This window comes from Diospyros lotus, chromosome 4 (genome assembly GCF_014633365.1).
Source record: "Diospyros lotus cultivar Yz01 chromosome 4, ASM1463336v1, whole genome shotgun sequence".
Lineage (NCBI taxonomy): Eukaryota > Viridiplantae > Streptophyta > Magnoliopsida > Ericales > Ebenaceae > Diospyros > Diospyros lotus.
Genome location: NC_068341.1, coordinates 23,428,845 through 23,449,402, shown reverse-complemented (window position 1 = coordinate 23,449,402; position 20,558 = coordinate 23,428,845). Strand labels below are relative to the sequence as shown.

General features: G+C 38.8%; 1 protein-coding gene across 5 annotated transcripts in view; it reads left to right on the top strand.

Annotated features, from left to right (window-relative positions):
* Positions 1-12,107, top strand: part of LOC127799373 (ubinuclein-1-like) — a 44,820-nt gene extending 32,713 nt beyond the window's left edge. For 4 of the 5 annotated variants that reach the window (XM_052333357.1, XM_052333359.1, XM_052333358.1 and 1 more), the window contains 2 exons: positions 53-154; positions 11,366-12,107. In XM_052333357.1, the coding sequence (XP_052189317.1) occupies positions 53-154; positions 11,366-11,863 (600 nt within the window). In that variant the 3' untranslated portion in view covers positions 11,864-12,107. Of the gene's footprint in view, positions 1-52; positions 155-8,420; positions 8,831-11,365 lie in introns of those variants that run through there. The other variant, XM_052333361.1, reaches the window with a different exon arrangement.
* The last annotated feature ends 8,451 nt before the right edge of the window (positions 12,108-20,558 follow it).

Genomic DNA, 20,558 nt, shown 5'->3' with positions numbered 1-20,558 from the left:
AGTCCATAAAACTTATTTGTCCTTCTCATTGTGTCTGCAAATTTTGATGCAGCTGGCGGGATTCTGGCCAGATGGACTCATGGACAACCAGGGGATTAAACGTGCTATACGTAGAGCAATAGAGAGGAAGAAGTCACTGTACAGCCAGCATAAGGTATTGAATTTTCATATTCCATTTATATGTATTCTGCTATTGCCTCTGTGTATGGCTAGACATCATATATGTGAGTTTGTAGATCCCTCTATATTCAATACACAGGGATACTTACCATGGTTAATACAATTAATTGACTGTCATCTGGTAAAAGTTCAGAGAACACAAATGATTTACTTCCCAAGGCCATTAACATCTACAAACTTATCTCTGTTCTGTTCATTGAAGAAAGACATGGGTCGTTTCGTTTAGTTTTTTTTTTTTTTTTTTTTGGGAGGGGGTTAATAATTTTCTCTGTACAATGGGCTTGAATGTTTGCCTTGAGCAGCTTCTTCTTCTAACCTATCTCTTTCTTCTTCTTCTACTGTTGGTCTTCTTCTTGCACCAGATTGTGTTTAGGTTGAGATTCAAGTGACCTGACCTTATCTGAGCATGGTCTAATGCATACTTGTAGTGGTTATGTATTGATTACTGTAATATTGTATATGCTGTATGGTATTCTTTTATAATCCCATTTCATGGAATATTAGCTAATGAATCTTCATCAATTTAGTGTGTAATTAAACAACGGCTCTTGCTATTCATTATCTACCTCAAAGTCCTTTCATAGTGAGATTGTCGTGCCCCTTCCATCTAGAATACATTCTATAAGGTTTTTACAGTATAAACCACTTTAGGTAGGTTATGAACGTAATGAAATTGGGTTATTAATGCAGAACGTATGGATGAGTAGAAAATTGACAAGGAGTAGAAGAAAGAGATTAGGAAGAAGAAGATATCTAAAGAGAAGAGGGAAGAAGAAGAAGAAGAGAAATAGAACCAGCCTCATTCATGTAGGCACCATTAGAATCACTAAAGGCAGCCATGTAAGCCCTTGAATGAAGCTGATTATCACCATTGGACCGACCAAAATCACCAAAGCTTTGGTTAGGAAACCGCTGAAAGTTTATGTCAAACTGATGGTAACATTTATCCACAAAGTGTCCTGGTTTCCCACAGAGCTAGCAGTAAACACGCCTATTAGATGCACTTCATTGACCTCGTCCTCCTCTATTCATATTACTCGTCCCTCTCATAGCATTACCTCCTCTATTGCTATTACCAAAGCCAGTGCTATTCCGTGTAGGAACATTAGCAATATTTGCAACATGTGCATGCATACCAGAATTCAGTGAATCAAAACTAGTCATAGACGACGAAGATGAATTCTTAACAAACGACCTCTGCTCATGCATTAAGAGTAAGTATTGAACTTTTTCCAAATCAACCTCATCCATTTGATAAGTCACTAGGCTCACAACAGTCTCGTAATCCTGATCTAGTTCGTTTAATATTGCAAGTAGTAAGTCCTTATCAGTTACTAGCTTGCCTATTGCTGCTAGAGCCTAATCGATAGTCTTGATCTTAAGGATATAATCATTTATAGAGAGATCATCCTTCTTAATTGATCGTAACTTTGTTTCAATTGAAAAGATTTAGCTATTGTTTGGTGAGCATAAAGATTCTCTAAATAAAGTCATATCTCAGCAGATGATTCACAGTGAATCACCTACACCAAAACCTCTTCGCCAATTGTAGAAAACAGCCATCTGAGCAAGAGCTGATCCGAATGCATCCAGCTCAGGTACTCAGGATTGACAACGGACTCACCTCCATACGAATTAGGCAAACTCTTTGGTGGAGGCGGCACCTTGTTGAGAAACGAGACCAGGTCGAACGCCCTCACTGTGGCGAGTATTTGAGCCTTCCGGAATATGTAATTACTGGAGTCAATCTTTATAGGAATAAAGTTGAAGGCCTTCGCTATTGCTGCAAAATCGGCCTGAGAAGAAGAGGTTAAGGATGAAGAAGAACGAGGAGAGGGAGAGGATTGATTCAAGGCCATCAAGACGAATGAAATGACTCTGAAACCATGTAAGAAACCCTAGGTTCAGAGAACAAACAAAACATGAGGAGAGAAAGAATACCTCGAGTTAATGTATTAAGAATGAAGAATCAAAAGATAAAGATTACAAGAGCAGTAAGCTGATATATATACTGCTCAAAGCATAACGGAAAGAAACCGCCTAACAACTTAAGAACTAATGCAAGGCTACTGGCCACTGGCTACTAACTAACAATAACAACTAAACACACAGTCAAATGTAAGTCTAATGTAATACAACACCATAATAATCACAACAAGACATTAGGTGCTTCCACACACTCATCTATTTGTACAAAAAAGCTACATAATCCTACTAAAAATCAAATTCTAGATTATCTACCTATTGGAAATACAATACAGATTTAACCTTGTAGAAATAGAAGTATTTTGAATATAGAATATTCTTTGTATATCTTAGAAGCTATGTATATTTTGTGTATATTCTTCTTTCCTTTTTGTTATTTTCTTTTTGTATTATTCTCTTCCTCTATAAAGAGAAAAGGGGAATTAACATGTAATCTTAAGACATAGAGAAATATATTTTCTCAGCTTTGTTTAGATGGTATCAGAGCAGAAATTAGGGATTAAATCACAGCCATTCACTGTGAAACCCTAATTTCTTCTATCCCTCTGCTATACCCAAGATCTGCCACCGCCCTCTCACCGGCCGCTTCCCCTTGGAAGATTTCTTCGAGCAAAGGAACACCTTGGGCTGCTGCACCTAGGGTGTCTATCTTTTGCGGATCTCTGTAGCCTACCGCTTGTCACCTCTGCATCCTCAGGCTGTCGCCGCCCTTACATCGGCTGCCGCCTCTAAGATCTGGTCATCTCGACCGCTGCCGCCTCTACAGTCGTCGTCGTCGTTCTCTAGTGGGTTCCCACCTCTGGAACAGTCGCGGCCTTCTAGCCTCTCGCGAAGGTCGGCCTTCTAGCCTCTCCATCGTTCGTGCCGCTACATCAGTCGCCCCTACCTGCTGTCGCGAAGGTCGTCTCTATCTGCGGTCGCGAAGGTCGGCTCTACATCGCACGCCAAAGCCGCTCCTATCCGCCGTCCTTGGTCGCATTCGTGCTGCCCCAGTTCGCGCATCAGAGCTGCTCTTGGTCGTTGTTCTTCATTGCTTCTGTCACCCAGATACGATCTGGTTTCTATTGTTGAGATTGGGCACTTGGGTACCCAGATCCAAGCGCCCAGATCTATGGGTCACTGCTAGCGGGTCCAGATTCGATCACTGTGTGCAGATCTAGCTACTGCTCCGCCTTGCTTCTGTTGCCCTGATCCTTTTTTTTTTTTCAGCCACCATGACTGAATCTGCATCTTCAGTCACTCCGACCCAGCAATCCCAGCCTTCTCAAGATTAGTTTCGAGTTCCCCGAAACTCCCATGAAGCTGATGCCTATGAAGTTGATGTAGGACCATTCCACAAAGAGCAACTGTTAACGCCTAATCTGTCCCCTAGTACACCCAATTGTTCATTGGCCTATTCAGGTAGAAATTCCTTTACCCTCTCTAGCTCTTTTCAATCTGTTCCATGGATTATTGATTCAGGAGCATCTGATCATTTGACTGGTTTATCGCATCTATTCAACTCGTATATTCCTTGTTCTGGTAGTGAAAAAATAAGAATAGCCGATGGTAGTCTTTCACCTATTGCAGGTAAAGGTCTCATTAAACTCTCTGACAATATTGATCTTCAATCAGTATTCCATGTTCCTAAACTTGCCTACAATCTTCTATCTGTTAGTAAACTCTCCAAAGACTCTAACTGTCGTGCTATCTTTCTTTATTCCTATTGCATTTTTCAGGCCCAGAACTCGGGGAAGACAATTGGCAGTGCTAGAGAAATAAATGGGCTCTACTATTTGGATGGGGATGTCTTGCGTAATAGAAAAGCTCACGGATTGAGTGGTATTAGTTCTACTTCTGTTTCTAATCAAATAATGCAATGGCATCTTAGGCTAGGTCATCCTAGTTTTCCTTACTTGAAATATTTATTTCCTACGTTGTTTAAAGGAGTGGATCCTTCTATGTTTCAATGCGAGAGTTGTCATTTATCCAAAGATCATCGTGTTAAATTTCTTCCAAAACCCTATTGTCCTTCAAAACCATTCTATTTGATACATAGTGATGTTTGGGGCCCTTCTAAGGTCTCCACTTTGTTTGGCAAAAAGTGGTTTGTTACTTTTATTGATAATCTACTCGAGTTTATTGGGTTTACTTGCAGAGAAATCAGATGTGCCTAGAACATTCAAGGATTTTTTCCATCTGATTGAAGCTCAATTTAACACAAAAATTTGTATTTTTCGATCTGATAATGGCACTGAATATTTTAATGAATCTTTGGGGGTTTTTTTAAAGGAAAAATGAATTTTACATCAATCCACCTGCCGTGAAACTCTCCAAAAAAATGGTATTGCTGAACGGAAAAATCGACACCTACTAGAGGTTGTCAGGGCTATCATGTTTTCTATGAATGTCCCTAAATACCTCTGGGGTGATGCAATTTTAACCACTTCCTATCTCATCAATCGTATGCCCACTTGTGTTCTACAGTTTCAAACTCCCTTAAACTCTTTAAAATAACTCTTCCCTCTATGCCGTATATATTCTAAGTTACCCTTAAAAGTTTTTGGATGCACTTGCTTTGTTTATGTTCCTAAAATATTTCGTTCCAAATTGGATCCCACAACTGAAAAATGTGTCTTTCTGGGTTATGCACCAAATAAAAAAGGGTACAAATGCTTTAATCCTGTCACCAAAAAAACTTATATTAGTATGGATGTATCTTTCCTTGAAACTCAACCCTGCTTTCCCAAAAATTATCTTCAAGGGGAGCATATTGAGAAAGAAGATAATTTTTTGCATTCTAGTGTTGAGGAGGATAATTCCTTAAAACTCTATGATCCTCGTCCTACCATGATTGGTGCTCCTCTCCAGTCTGATAAACAACTCAAGGATATAAATGTCCCAAACATTGTGAAACAGGGTGTGTCTAGTTCACAGGCACCTAGCGTGATAGGATTGGAACCAAGGGGAGAATTACCACAAACGAATCAGAATATTCCAAAACCGGAGCTTCAGTTTTATACGAGAAAGCAAACCCTGAAGAATACTATCAATCCGAATATTCCTCTAACTATTGAACAATCGACGTCTTTGAATGATGGGCCTTCCGATAGTACTTCTTCTTCTCATGGTAATTCTAAACTCACTCCTTCAAATTATTCTTCATTTGACTTGTCCGATCTTGATGTTCCTATTGCTAATAGGAAAGGAGTGAGATCTTGTACCAAACACCCAATTGCTAAGTACCTGTCATACCAAAAATTTTCTAATTATCATAAGGCCTTTCTTTCAAATATTTCTAACTTGCATGTCCCAAGAACAATTCAGGATGCCCTTAGTGACCCAGATTGAAAGTTAGTCGTCCATGAGGAAATGAGTGCTCTTAGAAAGAATGGAACTTGGGAGATTGTGAACAAACCAGAAGGCAAAACAACGGTAGGTTGTAAGTGGGTATTTACTATAAAATGTAAGGCAGATGGGAGCATAGAAAGATACAAAGCAAGACTGGTTGCTAAGGGATTTACCCAAACATACGGCATCGACTATCAAGAAACATTTGCTCCAGTAGCTAAAATAAACTCCATTCGAGTTCTTCTCTCCCTTGCAGTGAATTTTGATTGGCCACTCCACCAATTTGATGTAAAGAATGCCTTCCTAAATGGTGATTTAGAAGAAGAAGTGTTTATGGATTTTCCACCAAGATTTGATAAGAGCCTCGGTAAAAACAAGGTATGTCGTTTAAAAAAATCATTGTATGGTCTAAAACTGCCTCCGAGAGCATGGTTTGAAAGATTTGGAAAGGCGGTGAGAAGTTATGGTTGCATTCGGAGCCAAGCAGATCACACACTGTTCTTCAAGCATGCTAGTGACGGTAAAAAAGCAATCTTAATTGTTTATGTGGATGATATAATAATGACTGGTGATGACAAGGGAGAGATTGAAGAGCTTAAGAGGAAATTAGCTTATGAGTTCGAGATTAAGGACTTGGGTACTCTAAAGTACTTTCTTGTGATGGAATTTGCAAGATCTAAAGAGGGGATCTCTGTCAGCCAACGTAAGTATATTTTGGATTTACTCAATGAAACAAGAATGCTTGGGTATAAGGTTGTTGAAACTCCCATTGAACCCAAGTTAAAACTTTAACCTGCCGAAGGCAAGAATATGGTAGAAAGAGAGAAATATCAAAGGCTTGTGGGTAGACTTATCTATCTATCCCATACTTGACCAGACATAGTCTTTGCTATAAGTGTTGTAAGTCAATTTATGCACTCACCTGGTTCACAACATTTTGAAGTTGCCTATAGAATTCTGCAGTACCTAAAGGAAACCCTTGGGAAAGGTCTAATTTTTAGAAAATATGGACATCTTCATATAGAGGCTTATACAGATGTAGATTGGGCAGGTAGTATAACTGACAGAAGATCTACATCAGGATACTGCACCTTTATGGGAGGTAATCTTGTTACTTGGAGAAGTAAGAAACAAAATGTGGTGGCCAGAAGTAGTGTTGAAGCCGAATTTCATGCAGTTTCCCATGGCATTTGTGAGGTCATGTGGATAAAGAGGCTTCTATCAGACTTGAGAGTCTCCACTTCCCTACCAGCTAAGGTTTATTGTGATAATAAAGTTACAATCTCTATTGCTTATAATCTAGTTCTCCACGACAGGACGAAGCATTTAGAGGTTGATAAACACTTTATTAAGGAAAAAATTGATAATGGAGTAATTTGTATGCCCTACATTCCAACCGTTGACCAAATGGCTGATATTCTTACAAAAGGATTACACAAAACTCAGTTGAAGAAACTTGTGAGCAAGCTTGCCATGGAAGATATCTTTAAGCCAACTTGAGGGGGAGTGTAGAAATAGAAGTATTTTGAATATAGAATATTCTTTATATATTTTAGAAGCTATGTATATTATGTGTATATTCTTCTTTCCTTTTTGTTATTTTCCTTTGATATTATTCTCTTCCTCTATAAAGAGAAAAGGGGAATTAACGTGTAATCTTAAGACATAGAGAAATATATTTTCTCAGCTTTGTTTAGAAACCTATTTCTGATTTGTTTTGTCTTGCTCTTCTTGTTTACCTTCTCCCTAACCACTCTGTCCTTGATTGCTACCAATTATAACCTTGGGTAATGAGCTTGACTGGACCTTGATTAGCCTTGAGTCCAGACTTTACGTATAGACCTACACTGTTATGAACATAATTTATGCTTTTTGCTTGAGCAAGCTTTCAGTTTGATGTAATTTGGGAGGGCTCAATTGCCATTTATGTACTATGTGCTTAATAAAAGTTGCATTTTATTGGTTTGTTTGGAAGAAATACCCTCCTATCTCTCGGTTTTAGGGCAGTACCAAAAGAATCTCGGTGGTAGAGTGAAGAGGTACAGAAAAAAAATCAAATCCAAGAGAGTTTACTGCAATAACTACAATCAAAAGAGTTTACTACGGTAAAATCAAATCCAAAAACTACAAAAATTGAAGAGAGTTTACTACATAACTACAATTAAAAGCCTTAATCCCACTAGGCGCCTTCAGCCATGAAATCCAATCTCCATGCATCTCTATCCATGACCATATCTTTTGTAAGGCCATTATATCCTATCTTTTGTCTTTGAGTTTCTGACCAAGTTCCCTTTGGTTTCTCTCCCTCCTTTGCTGCAATTTTCTTCACTTCATGCACTTGCCTCACAGGTGCTTCTATTGGTCTCCTTCTCACATGGTCAAACAATCTTAACCTGACTCTCACATTTTATCTTTAATAGGCATCACTGCGACCTTATTATGATCTTGTTTTTTTATAGTTGCACATACACCATAGCATTATCATCTTAGCTACACTCATATTTTGCACGTATTGGCACTTAATTATCAGACATTTTAAGCCATAAAACAAAGATGGTTTTATGTCTGCCTGATAAAACTCCCCTTTTAACCTTAAAGCAATTTTGCAATTCAATAACATGTTGGACACCTTTAAAGCACAGACACAACTTGGAGGGGTGTTGTGCTAGTGTCACCGGCATGTCGGACACACCCCCATGGCATGTCCAACACTTTAATACTTTGTAAAACTGATATTTGAGGTGACATGTGCAGGGTACACGTGTCCCTGCTGTGTATACTTTAGATACACACGTTTAGGCTTATTTTGTTTCTAAACTTGGATTTTAGCATTCCTCTTCAGTTTTCAGACTGAACAATTCTCCAATTTCCAGATTTTTCACACTTTATCCCCTTTGTCTGTGATTTTCGACTTGATTGTGAAGGACAAGGGTTGAAGACAAGACAACTGGAGCCTCTGGACTATGAGTGGCCAACAACAATAGTGGCCCGTACTGTTACTAATGGTGATGTTGGCGAGTGGAGAATACGACTATATTTTCGAACTACGATGTCAGCTAGTAGCCATAAGAGTGAAGAGTTTCTTGTGAGTGTGTTTCTGGCAATGTTGCAACAACACTGGAGTCTAGAGTTTGCTGGATTTTTTGAGCAACTTTTGGCCTTTCGGTTTCTACTGTGTAGCCATCCCCTGTTTATTGCAGTCTTTGGCTTCCGTATATGTATAATATATTAAATTGTTTTGAGTGGATTCTTTTCTGATACTTGATAATAAATTAATACATAATATGTATCATTTTACATTGTGCAGTGTACACTATTATAGTTGTCTTCCTGTATATTATTTTGTTTAGTACTTGAATTCAACACTTTAGCTGCAAGGAATTCTCTTGACATCTTGTGAAGATATTCTATTTTTAATATTTTTATTTTTACTATATTATTTTATATTAGATTTATCAATTTTATAAATTTTAAATGCATCAGTTTGGAATATAATTTTATGCTTTATTGCGCCATTAGAAATATAAAAATTTAGTATATTAATTAACGTATCCTAGCCATTTCATGTCTTACTTTTTTGAAAAATATCATGTCCTAGTGTCTCGTGTTCCCATGTTCATGCTTCATAGTTGGACTATCCACTTTAACCATCCTACCTTGATTTATAAGTAACATCTTCTATAATCTTTCCTTCTTTTTGAACAATTGATCCAAGAAATTGACATGATTCCTTTTTTGGGATAACTTGATGCAGAACCTGAAACAAGAACACGATTAATCCTGATTACTCCAAACCAATTTCAGATTCAATATCAATAATCAAATTCTTCTTAATAATACATTTGTAAAACATTTATAGAGACTAGATAGAGATCCTAGCTATTAGGAAATATATCAAAGATCAAATCATATCCTAACTAGCATCCTAAATCTTGAAAATATAATCTTTCCAAAACTAATTAGGAAATAAATAAACAAAAATATTCTAAAAAAATTAACAAAATATATTAATAAAATTTTCTAAAATATTCCTATCTTGTCCCCCATCACTTAGTCTTCAAGTTTCACATTCCATGTATTCACTTTTCGACCCACTTAATTTAAAATTTTTGGATTCTAAGATATTAATCCATAGTTTAAGTTTACCATTCATGTCTTCTTTTATCTTATCCATTAAGACGACATCTTCTGCAAATAACATACACCAAGGCACTTCTTGTATATATTTTGTAAATTCATCCGTCACAAGAGCAAAGAGGTAATGGCTCAATACAAATCCTTGATGTAATCCAATTGTAATTAGGAAAATCATAGTATCTTCTCCAAGTCGTAACACATGTTTTTGCAAGATAATACATATCCTTAATAACCTATATATAAGCTATTTGAACACCTTACTTCCCAAACACCCTGCACAGAAATTCTCTCATAGGCCTTTCACATGTGTATAACACGTTTTCTACTTGATGATATATGTCATTTAATAGTCTATATATAAGCAATCCAACCTTCTTTCTCCTCCAATACCCTATAGAAGACTTGTGAGAAAATCTGTCATAGGCTTTTTCCAATTCTATTAATATCGCATGCAAATCTTTTGTTTATCCCTAGACATTTCTGTTGAGCATCTTGGCAAGTAGATAGCATCCATTGTTGACCTGCCAAGTATCAAATCAAATTGCTTTTTGATAGAACTCTTACTCAATTGATTGAACTTTAACTCAAAAATAGTAGAAATTCCTCAATTACAGTAGCTTCAACAATGGATGTAGCGAAAACAATGAAAGAAAACAAAATAGGCCTATTCGAGAGGGCCTCTCTCTCCCACGACTTCTCCAACAGAATTTCCCATGCTTCTCTCTCTTTCTCTCCTCCCTTGTATACCTACTCCTCCCGCTCGTTCCAGCCACATGCTAGATTATTCTCTTATAACTAACTTGTGACTTTTTTAGCCTTGTGTCATTTTACTTGGTTGCCCCCTGTGGTCCCCACCCCTTTCCCCTCCGTCTTTCTCCTCTGATAAGTTTGTTTGATGGGGGTCCTAACACTTTTCAAAGACCTAAGCTTCTCTTCTTAATCTTTTTGCTTGATTACCCTCTCCCAGAGTTATATAATGTTCACCACTTTGCACATTTCTTTTATTCTTATCAACTGGCAATAGAGTGCTCTTTCTTCAGTTGTTCGACATCTTCTTTTATTTAAGGATCACATTAAATATTTTTGTTAATTAAAAAACCTTCTCCATGCAATTTCTTGCTTTTATCAGGATATTATCTGATCCATCTTCTTTATGATTCATCTAATTTTTCAATGTTTTCTTTATTACTTAGTGAGTTTCAGGCTTTGTGGCGTTGTCTCTTTTATTGCATATTTTAAGTTCCGGTGAGGTCATTGTTGAAATGTCAGTCTCAGCACTATCTTACCACACAGCTTCACGAAGTCAAGCAATAGATTTTTCCTTTACTCTAGCAACCCCTGGAATCTAAATGATGTTAGTTATCTGTCTTGTGAATTGTGTGAAATCTGAAGGTTTAATTATCCTTGCTGTTTTAACAGATGAGTTTCTATAGTAATTTCTGTAGAAATATGTTAATTCTAATATCACAAACGTAACAGAGAAAATGTCAACTGACAAAGATGCTTGTCTATTGGTTATGTTGTCAATATAATTTTTGGACAACACTTGAAAATTCTTTGTATGACATAATTCTTTATAGTATGACATAATTCTTTATAGAATTATGTCATACAAAGAATTTTCAAGTGTTGTCCAAAAATTATATTGACAACATAACCAATAGACAAGCATCTTTGTCAGTTGATGATTTGGTGCCAACTAATCTCTTACGTTTATTCTCTTTACATTTAGGATGCAGAGAAAATAAGGAGGAAGAAGTCAATTCCAAGTAACGAGGCTGCTCAGTTTGAAACTAGTTCTGTTGTTCAGCCACAACATGTGCTGCAAAGGTTAGTTGGTAATCATGGTTTGACCCCAACCAGCAGGCCACCTGGTGCGGCAGCAGCAGCAGCAGCAGCAAGTACTACTGTATGGATGCCTGATACCATTAATGATCCCAACATATACCAGCCTAAACAAGAGAAAGTCGCAGGCAGTTCAACTAATCCCAGTGACTCGAGGAGGAAAGATGCAATGCCACAGAAGAAGGTAAAGAGAAAACCAAAATTTGAGTCGGGTGAAGCTCACCGCCGTCCGGAGAAGTTAACTTATGTACAGGGGGAGTCAAGATTGAAGTCCCATAAGCAGGTCGCTGCTCCTCAAAAACCAAGCCTTCCATCGGCTTGTGCTCCTCCAAGACCAAGCCAGCATTCAGCTACTGGTGCCCCAAACTTTGAACAGCCCAGTTGATGGGGTATAGTATAGCTCAGTAAGTTGACACCACTTTGTTGTGTTTTGTGACACAATTGCACAAATGTTTGGGTGTCAGTCATTTTGATCGAATGTTACTAGTTCTGTAATTAATGGTGATTGTCATGTTGAGCTGAACTAAATCTGATTAGAGGAAGCACAAAGCTGTAATTTTAATCATGATGTGTATTCCATCTATGCCCTTCTGGATGTCAATTAGGAATTTGCTGGAGGATTTTGATTATATATGATGGTGCCCGGCCATGAGGGTTGAAACATATTCTTGGGGAATGTTCAAACATGAGACTACTGGAGCCGAGGAGAAATTATTTTATGCATCTGAGGCACCATGCCAGCTAAATACAGAGTCGTAGTCTCTGCTAGTTGCCATCACTACAAAACCCCAGCGATGAGGGTAGAAAGAACCCTTGCCGCTGGGAGCGTCCTAATGATGGCTGGGGCTGGGGCTTTTTCCAAGCCCAAGCCAACTGCCAAGTGAGTTCCGCGGCGGCCACCTGCCATTGCTCCTCCTTTTTATATAATTTTTAAATGTATGTAGATATATATGCATAAAACATAAAGTATATTTTTAAGGCAAAAAATTACATTTTTTGTCATTTAAAATAATGTTTAATCATAAAAAATTTAAAACTATTGAAAGCATTTTTATATCCAGGTAGTATTAACTGTAAAAGCACTTGAATATATCCTTTTGGCAATTTCATTATCTCTCTTTATTTAATTTATATGTGGATGTATACACATATAACATAAAATATATTTTTAATGCAAAAACTATAATATTTTTTATCCTTTAAAATAATTTTTATTCATAAAAAATTTAAAAATATTGAAAGCATTTTCACAACCTAGTAGTATTTGGCGATGAGTCATTTATCCGTTAATGCAAGTGACCCGCGAATATCTTAATTGTCTTCAACATTTGCGTATGTTCAAGGTGAGCCATTATCCGTCGATGTTATTAACCCTCAAATATCTTAACTGTCTTCAACATCCGCATGTGTTCGAGACGAGTATTTCGTTCATACATTATTAAACCCTAAATATCTCAATGGTCTTCAATATCTGCATGTATTCATTCATCGATGCAAGTGACCCCTAAACATCCTAACAGTTTTCAACATCCATGTGTGTTCGGGGCAAGTCCTTTGTTCGTCAATGCAAGTGACCCCCGAACATCTTAATGGTCTTAAACATTCGCATGCGTTTGGGGCAAGACCTTCATCTATTGACGCAAGTGATTCCTGAACATCTTAATAGTTTTTTCATGAGTAGTTTTCCCATGTGTGTCTGAAGTGAATCTTTTGTCCATCGACATTATTGACCCCCAAACATTTTAACGATTTTTACATTAATAGTTTTGTTTGTGTATCCTAGGTCAGTCTTTCATCTATCAACGTTATTGACCCTCTGACATCTTAACAGTCTTTTTATTAGTAATTTTGTCGAATGTGTCCAATGCAAGTCTTTTATCCGTTGACGTTATTGATCCCCGAACATCTTAACAGTCTTTTCATTAGTAGTTTTGTAACAAGTGTCCAAGGTGAGTTTTTTGTCCGTTAACGTTATTGACCCCCGAACATCTTAACAATCTTTTCATCATCCATGTGTGTTCGAGGCTAATCTTTCACCCATCGATGTAGATGATCCTCGAACATCTTAATGGTCTTCAACATCTGCATGTGTTCGGGGCAAGTCATTCATTTGTCAACGCAAGTGACACCCGAACATCTTAACAATCTTCAATATTCGCGTGTATTCAGGACAAGTCCTTCATCCATCGATGCAAGTGACCCCTGAACATCTTAACAATCTTCAACATTCATGTGTGTTCAGGGCGAGTCCTTCGTCCATCGACATAAATGACCCCCAAACATCTTAATAGTCTTTCTTCTCATAATGTTGTAGCTCCCTAGTTTCATGTGTGCATGTTTGCTAGAACTATGGGCGGTGGCTCTTGACTTTTTTCATGCATTTATTGTCCTGTAATATATTCAAGGGTTTTGATTTCTTTTGAGGGCTTAAGGTGTTCAAATGGAAAAACATGCTTTTCGGATCCTTATTTCATTGGATTAGTAAGAACTTATGTCTTCTTCTTGTGTTTCTCACCTCGAGTTATGCCTCTGTCTCCAGGATTGTTAGTTTATTCTTCCCTCGAGTTTTTGTGTGTGAATGAAAATTAGATCTCTGTTACCCAAATATGGAATCGGATGTTTCTTTAGCAACCCAAATCTATTCTAGATCTATTCCATATGCAACCCAGATCTGTTCTAGATCTGGGTGCTTCGATTCCGCTTATTTCAATCACTAGGTCCTCCTGATGCACTAGACGACTGTCCCACCCACTTCAGATCTATCTCCTACTTGCTTTAGCACTGCTTTGCAGGTTGCTTGTTGTAGTGCCTAGCCTTGCGCTGCTTTGCAGGTTGCTTGTTGTAGAGGCTCTTTCCAATCTTCCGATTGTTGCCTTCGTTTGACAACCTCCAAGAGTTTGTTGATTTCTTCTTCTTCGTTATGGGTTTATTTCATCTTTCATAAATCCTTTTTAGCTTTGTAAAGATTCTGATTTTAAAGGGATTAATTTCTTATTTTTTTCAAATCTACATCGTTTCCAGAAAAGTTTAATTTCTCAATGTTGTTGCTCAACTACAACAATGATTTTATAGGTGAAAATTTGTCTTAGGATGACTCACGTGCAGCTTATCCAAGTGATGGGTGTAACATCCCGTTCGAGCGATAGGAAGGACCAGAACAACTTACCCTGATGGGCCTACGCGAACTTCCTAGGGGGGTCACCCATCCTTGGATTACCTTAGGTTAAGCACGCTTAACTTGGGAGTTCTTTGCCAACATTCAGCCCAAAAGGTATCCAGCTGGTGTTGTTTCCTTTCTTACACTATCCTCGATATATACTAACTTCTCTGGGCTCTCGGGGTATTACATTCTCCCCCCCTTAAGCACATGACGTCCTCGTCATGCGACCTTACAACCTGTCCCAGATCTCCCCCCTTGCATGGCCGATGTGGGATTCGCCTAAGGTGCCTACACGCACCCCCCATAGGGGCCTACACACACCCTCCTCGGGACTCAGCCTCCTCGCTGAGGTTTGCCCCACCATCGCGCTCAGAGGCTCGGGGGTCGACTCTGATACCACATATAACATCCCGTTCGACAAAGATGATGGAGTGAAATGTGTTTAAATACAAGTTTAGGATTTGTATGCAAATAAAAGTGATTTTAAGGATTTAAGTACAAAGTAAATGTCATGATAAAGGCAAACCTAAATGTCTTCTCTGGCCAATTCATGTCTTACAAGCTTCTCCTTTCTTTCTTAATTCACAAGTAAAGAAAGTTGTAAGCATGTTATTGGCTTGCTAAAAGATAAGGATAAGATGGGTTGAATAAAGGGTCACATAAAGGGCAAATGGAGAAATGAGATTGGAAGAAAGGAGAAGCTTGAATAGGAAGATTGGTTATAATGATTAAAAGTCTTAACTTGGGAGACTTAACTTGGGAGACTTGACTTGAGAGAGTTACACAACTGTAACGCCCCACTTTTCCAAATACCATTATGATATCAAATACAAGCTAACTTCACCTACGGGCGTTATGGAAACCCTTACCAACGGAAGCATTGGATCGAACCTGCAATCTTAACCAAAGCTAAATAAAATGGGTTTCCACTAGATTTCATTACCAGGTACAAGAAATGTAAAAGACTCTTAACACTCTGGAAAGACACAACTTATTAATGTAGTACAACTGTAGGGCATCCTTTTATTACAAACTTTGAGTACCCTAACTGCTATTCACAATATATTACTTCGGTTACAGGGGTACATAATGAATCCAAGATCCCAAAGCTAGTGAAGCTCCACCTCCTTGCTCACGCTTTAACCTGGAACCTGTAACGCTTGACACTTCTGATAAAGCTGGGACGATGAATGCCCCAGGGGTAAGAAACACCCAAGTTAGATAATGATATCTAAGTGAGTGGTAAGAAAGAAAGAAACAGTGCATGCAAGAGCAATATGCAGTTATGCCAGGAAACAAGCAGAATTAAGTATAAACCTTCCAAGACCATATCAAAACAAAACCTCCCCGAGTCACCATCATCCTTTCCAACACTTGTGTCAAACCTCATAGCCTCACCTCCAGGCTAAGCCCAACCTCTAGGCATGTAGTCGTGGTCCAATCCCTCAGCCCCACCTCTAGGCACGGGATTACGAGCCACCACTATGCTCGTCGGCACTTGTGTGAAACATCTCAGCCTCACCTGTAGGCACGGGATCGTGGTCCAACCCCTTAGCCTCACCTCTAGGCACGGCCCCACCTCTGGGCACGGGATTACCACCCCGATCCTCGTGATGTTCCCAACAAGCAGCCAACAAGTTCCCGATCCACCAATAGCAACCATCACCAAACAACATGTTGAAGACAAAGCAGAAGGAATATGTACAACTAAGGAATATCAAGTAGGCACGACCTGTAGGCACGGTGCACAAACCAAGGAAAATACAATTTGCAATCCATAAGCTACGAGCAAGAGTAGTCATGTTTAATCCCATCGACGAACCACAACAACAAACTCCATGATCAAGCAAAATAGGAAAGAAATGCTCGAAAATAGGAAAACATGAGATGTAAGCAACAACCATCCACAAGTGGAAACCAAGAGTGATCAATAGGAATCAAGGAGCATGCATAAGAACCTCTCACAAATGAAACCAAGAATGATTTAGAGGAAGCATGCATGAGAATCACTCACAAATGGAACTAAGATGGATCAATAGGAAGCATGCACAATAACCACTCACAAATGGAACTAAGATGGATCAATAGGAAGCATGCACAAGAACCACTCACCTTGATCGTTTTCCCTTCAATAGCACAGTTTACAGCCCGGTTTCGAGCACTAGGGGCTGTTCTGCAGAAATCACATATTTCGAAGAATCAAACCTTAAATATTTCTACTCAGAGTTGTAGGTAATTAAAATAGAAGAACAACGGTGAAAATTTCAGGCTAAACGGAGGTCAGATGCGCCCTCACGGGCCCCCGGAAGGGTGGCCACGCGCTACCCCTTCTCTATTTTGCAACCCAAAATTAAAACGGCCATAACTCCTTCATTTTAACTCCGATTTGACTTCCGTTTGAACCTACGAACTCCCCTTTCAGAGTACTACGACTCTACAGAAAGAAAAGTGACTTACCTTTTAGCTTTCTTTTCCCTTTTTGGTGATTTCCAATCTGGTCTCCCACTTGGCTTCTCTTGCCTTCTTCTTTGGTTTCTTCTTCTCTTGCTTTTCCTCTTCTATTTTTCCTTCTACGTGGTCCAAATGTCCACCCCTTTTAATAGTCCTTTTACCTCCAAGCTTCAAGATCACATTTGGTTATTTTCTATCCTAGCCATGATTACTATCTTTGAAAAAACTCACATTTGATTCCATTCTTCTCTTAGAAGCTTTTTCTCTCCCAATCCACTCCTTCCATTTGCCCCTTGCGTGCCCACTTATTCCACCTACCTTATCCTTATCTTTTTGCAAGCCAATGGCAAGCTTCCAACTACATTTGCTTTTGAATTAAGAAATAAAGGTAATCATGGTTTAAGACTTTTGTGCACAAATCATCCAATAACACTTTACCACCTCAAGGCTTCTTCAATAAGCCTTCATTATGTCAATTAGTCCTCCAATGAAAGTTTACCAACTCATGCCACTTAAGACTTTTGGGGTAAGAATCATCATTGTAACTTTTGAATATTTCTACTTTGATCCTATCTTCCAAATCAAGCTTCTCATTTCTTCCAATCTCCAAATACTCCTTCACGTGGCTTTAAGATAAGTTCTATCATTCTCTTCTTTTGCAAGCCAAATACAAATCTTCCAAGTCAAGTCTTCCAAGTCTTTTGGTGAACCAATAGAATTCTTCCAAGTTTTCCTTACTTTGAATTAAGGGTAAAAGTAATTATTATCATCATAAGCCTTAGGACTTTTAGGGATAATCCTCCAATCCCATTTCACCAACACAAAGCTTCTTAAATAAGCATTTATAATTACAATTATTCCTATTGTTGGAGAAGCTATCCTTTGATATTTGCATTTGAGTCCTTAAAATCATTCCCATTTACACTTAAGTTTAAAACTTCCATTAAAACACTTTATTGCATCATCCAACCTTTATATTAAATTTTGGGGTATTACATCCTCCCCCCCTTAAAATAAATTTCGTCCCCGAAATTTCTCTTCATAGCTCACTCAGAATCTATTCCCTGAAGCAAATCCCTTCACCAAGAAATATCATTTTACTCCTCAAATCTCACATCGAGGTCGATGATTTACTTGGCTGCCTCGATCAATATGGTTTGGCTTAACTCTTGGCCTCAGACACAAAATTTGAATCAAAATATCATAGCATTCTCCCAAAAGTCGAATACCAGGGTTTGTCCCATTTCTAATTGTCAACTCATGACCACACCTTCGAGTCTTCTAGAATAGCTTGCCGGATCTGTTCATCAGATGAGAGTGAATCGCCAGGTTAGCAACGTAAATAGATGTTCCATCAGGAATCACATTCAATGCCACAGGCTAAAAAGCCTCCACCAGTCCCCACTCTCGGGTCAATAGAACAGGCTCATTCCCGCATTAGCCACCACGTTCCCCCTCCCGAGATGGTACTAGATCACATAACCACAACCCCTCAAAAACTCTATCCATCGTCGTTACCCTGCATTCAAATCCCTCTGGAAGAACAGGCTCCTCAAGCAATCATGAAGACCTCGAACTTTTCACACAGATAGCACTGCCAAAACATTCCCACCACTATATCAACATCCGTGCTAGGGCCAGATCAAATCAGAGCCAATTACTCACAATAGCCGAGGTGTATAATAATTCGCACACTAAACCGAAGGTCAAGTCAATAACCAGAATAAATCTCCCTTCCCAAGGCCAAATTCGGGGAACACATATATCCCCATGCTTGTTATCCTGGGAAACACACTTTCCTAAGAAGCCCATATCACACACATGCCTATACTGGGAAGCATTCCACCCATGGTTATGACATACCCCAACCCATGTATGCAGGTGGTTATGAATGTTTCTGGAATTATTTTACTGATGAGGTTTGAGTATTGGTCATATGATTTTAAGTATGACTGTTCCAGGAAAGAAGTGCCCGAGGCTTGGAACAAAACATGGCTTGGGAATCTGAGGAAGGAAACTTCAAACCAAAAGGTAACTACCCCAGTTCTTTTATTTTGGAAAATCTTGCAAGTTCGGAAGCTTGGTTGGGGACCAAACGGGAGACCAAAGAGTGTTATACTTGAGGAAAGGGGTGACTGCAGGCGCGTGGGCACTCTTATGGGGGCGCGTGAGGGCGCGTGCATAGTCCCTTTTCTTTGAAATTTTTATGGTTTCTTCCTTAAATGATTTACTATAATCCTATGTAAAAATATTTTAGTTTGGTGACACGTACTATATGTAACTGCAGCTTAAAAGGGCTGAATTTTCATAAAAATCAGTGGTGCAACAAGAAAGGTAGCAAGAGTGAGTGTTCTCTGCATCCTTTGCTCTTCATATTGATCATCCTTTGATTCATTTGTGTGTTATATGTGGACATGATCACTTACTTCTCTTGTTTGGCATGCAATTCCACTTATTTCATCATTTCATGACATGTGGATGTTTGTGGCAAGTTAGTGGCCGCCATGAGTGACTCGCGGAGTCACATATGCGTGTTGAGGTGAGCATGGCGTGCGCGGGGGTGATTGCAACACCCTGGCATGACTTCCACAAATGGGGGTTTCATTTTTGCATATTTGCATTTTCATACATGAGCTATTTATTTCTTGAGAACATCTCACTTAGATTCCAATATCTAACTTGGGTTGATGCCCCTGGAACGCTTCGCGTTCCAGGTAGGTTTGGTGTGCCAGGGAATAAGGAAGCAAGCGAGGCACACGGGAATGATTCAGAGGACGTTTAAGCTTTATTTTATCGTTTTATGTAATTCAGTTCAAAAGTGTTGTAAATATATGGAGATTTGTACCTCTTTTGTTATGATGGACTTACATGTTAATTTAACGAAAATTTGTGCATATTTACTTTGCATGGAAACCCTACAAATATTTCGGCAGGTTCGATCCATTGTTTCCGCTGCTAGGGTTTCCTAACGCCTCGTGGATTACTAGGTGTAAACCTACCATGCTATTTGATTCCTATTGATCACTCTTGGTTTCCACTTGTGGATGGTTGTTGCTTACATCTCATGTTTCCCTATTTTCGAGCATTTCTTTCCTATTTTGCTTGATCACGGAGTTTGTTGTTGTGGTTCGTCGATGGGATTAAACATGACTACTCTTGCTCGTAGCTTATGGATTGCAAATTGTATTTTCCTTGGTTTGTGCACCGTGCCTACAAGTGAGGCCGTGCCTACTTGATATTCCTTAGTTGTACATATTCCTTCTGCTTTGTCTTTAACATGTTGTTTGGTGATGGTTGCTATTGGTGGATCGGGAACTTGTTGGCCATCTGAGAAGCTAAAACTAGGATTCTTGACCTGCCCTTGGTCGTCAACCCATAGTTTCAGTCTCGGGTCTTCCTTAGTGGCTTGCCGAACCTGTTCTAACAGCTGAGAATGAACCATTAGGCCAGCGACATAAATAGAAGTTTC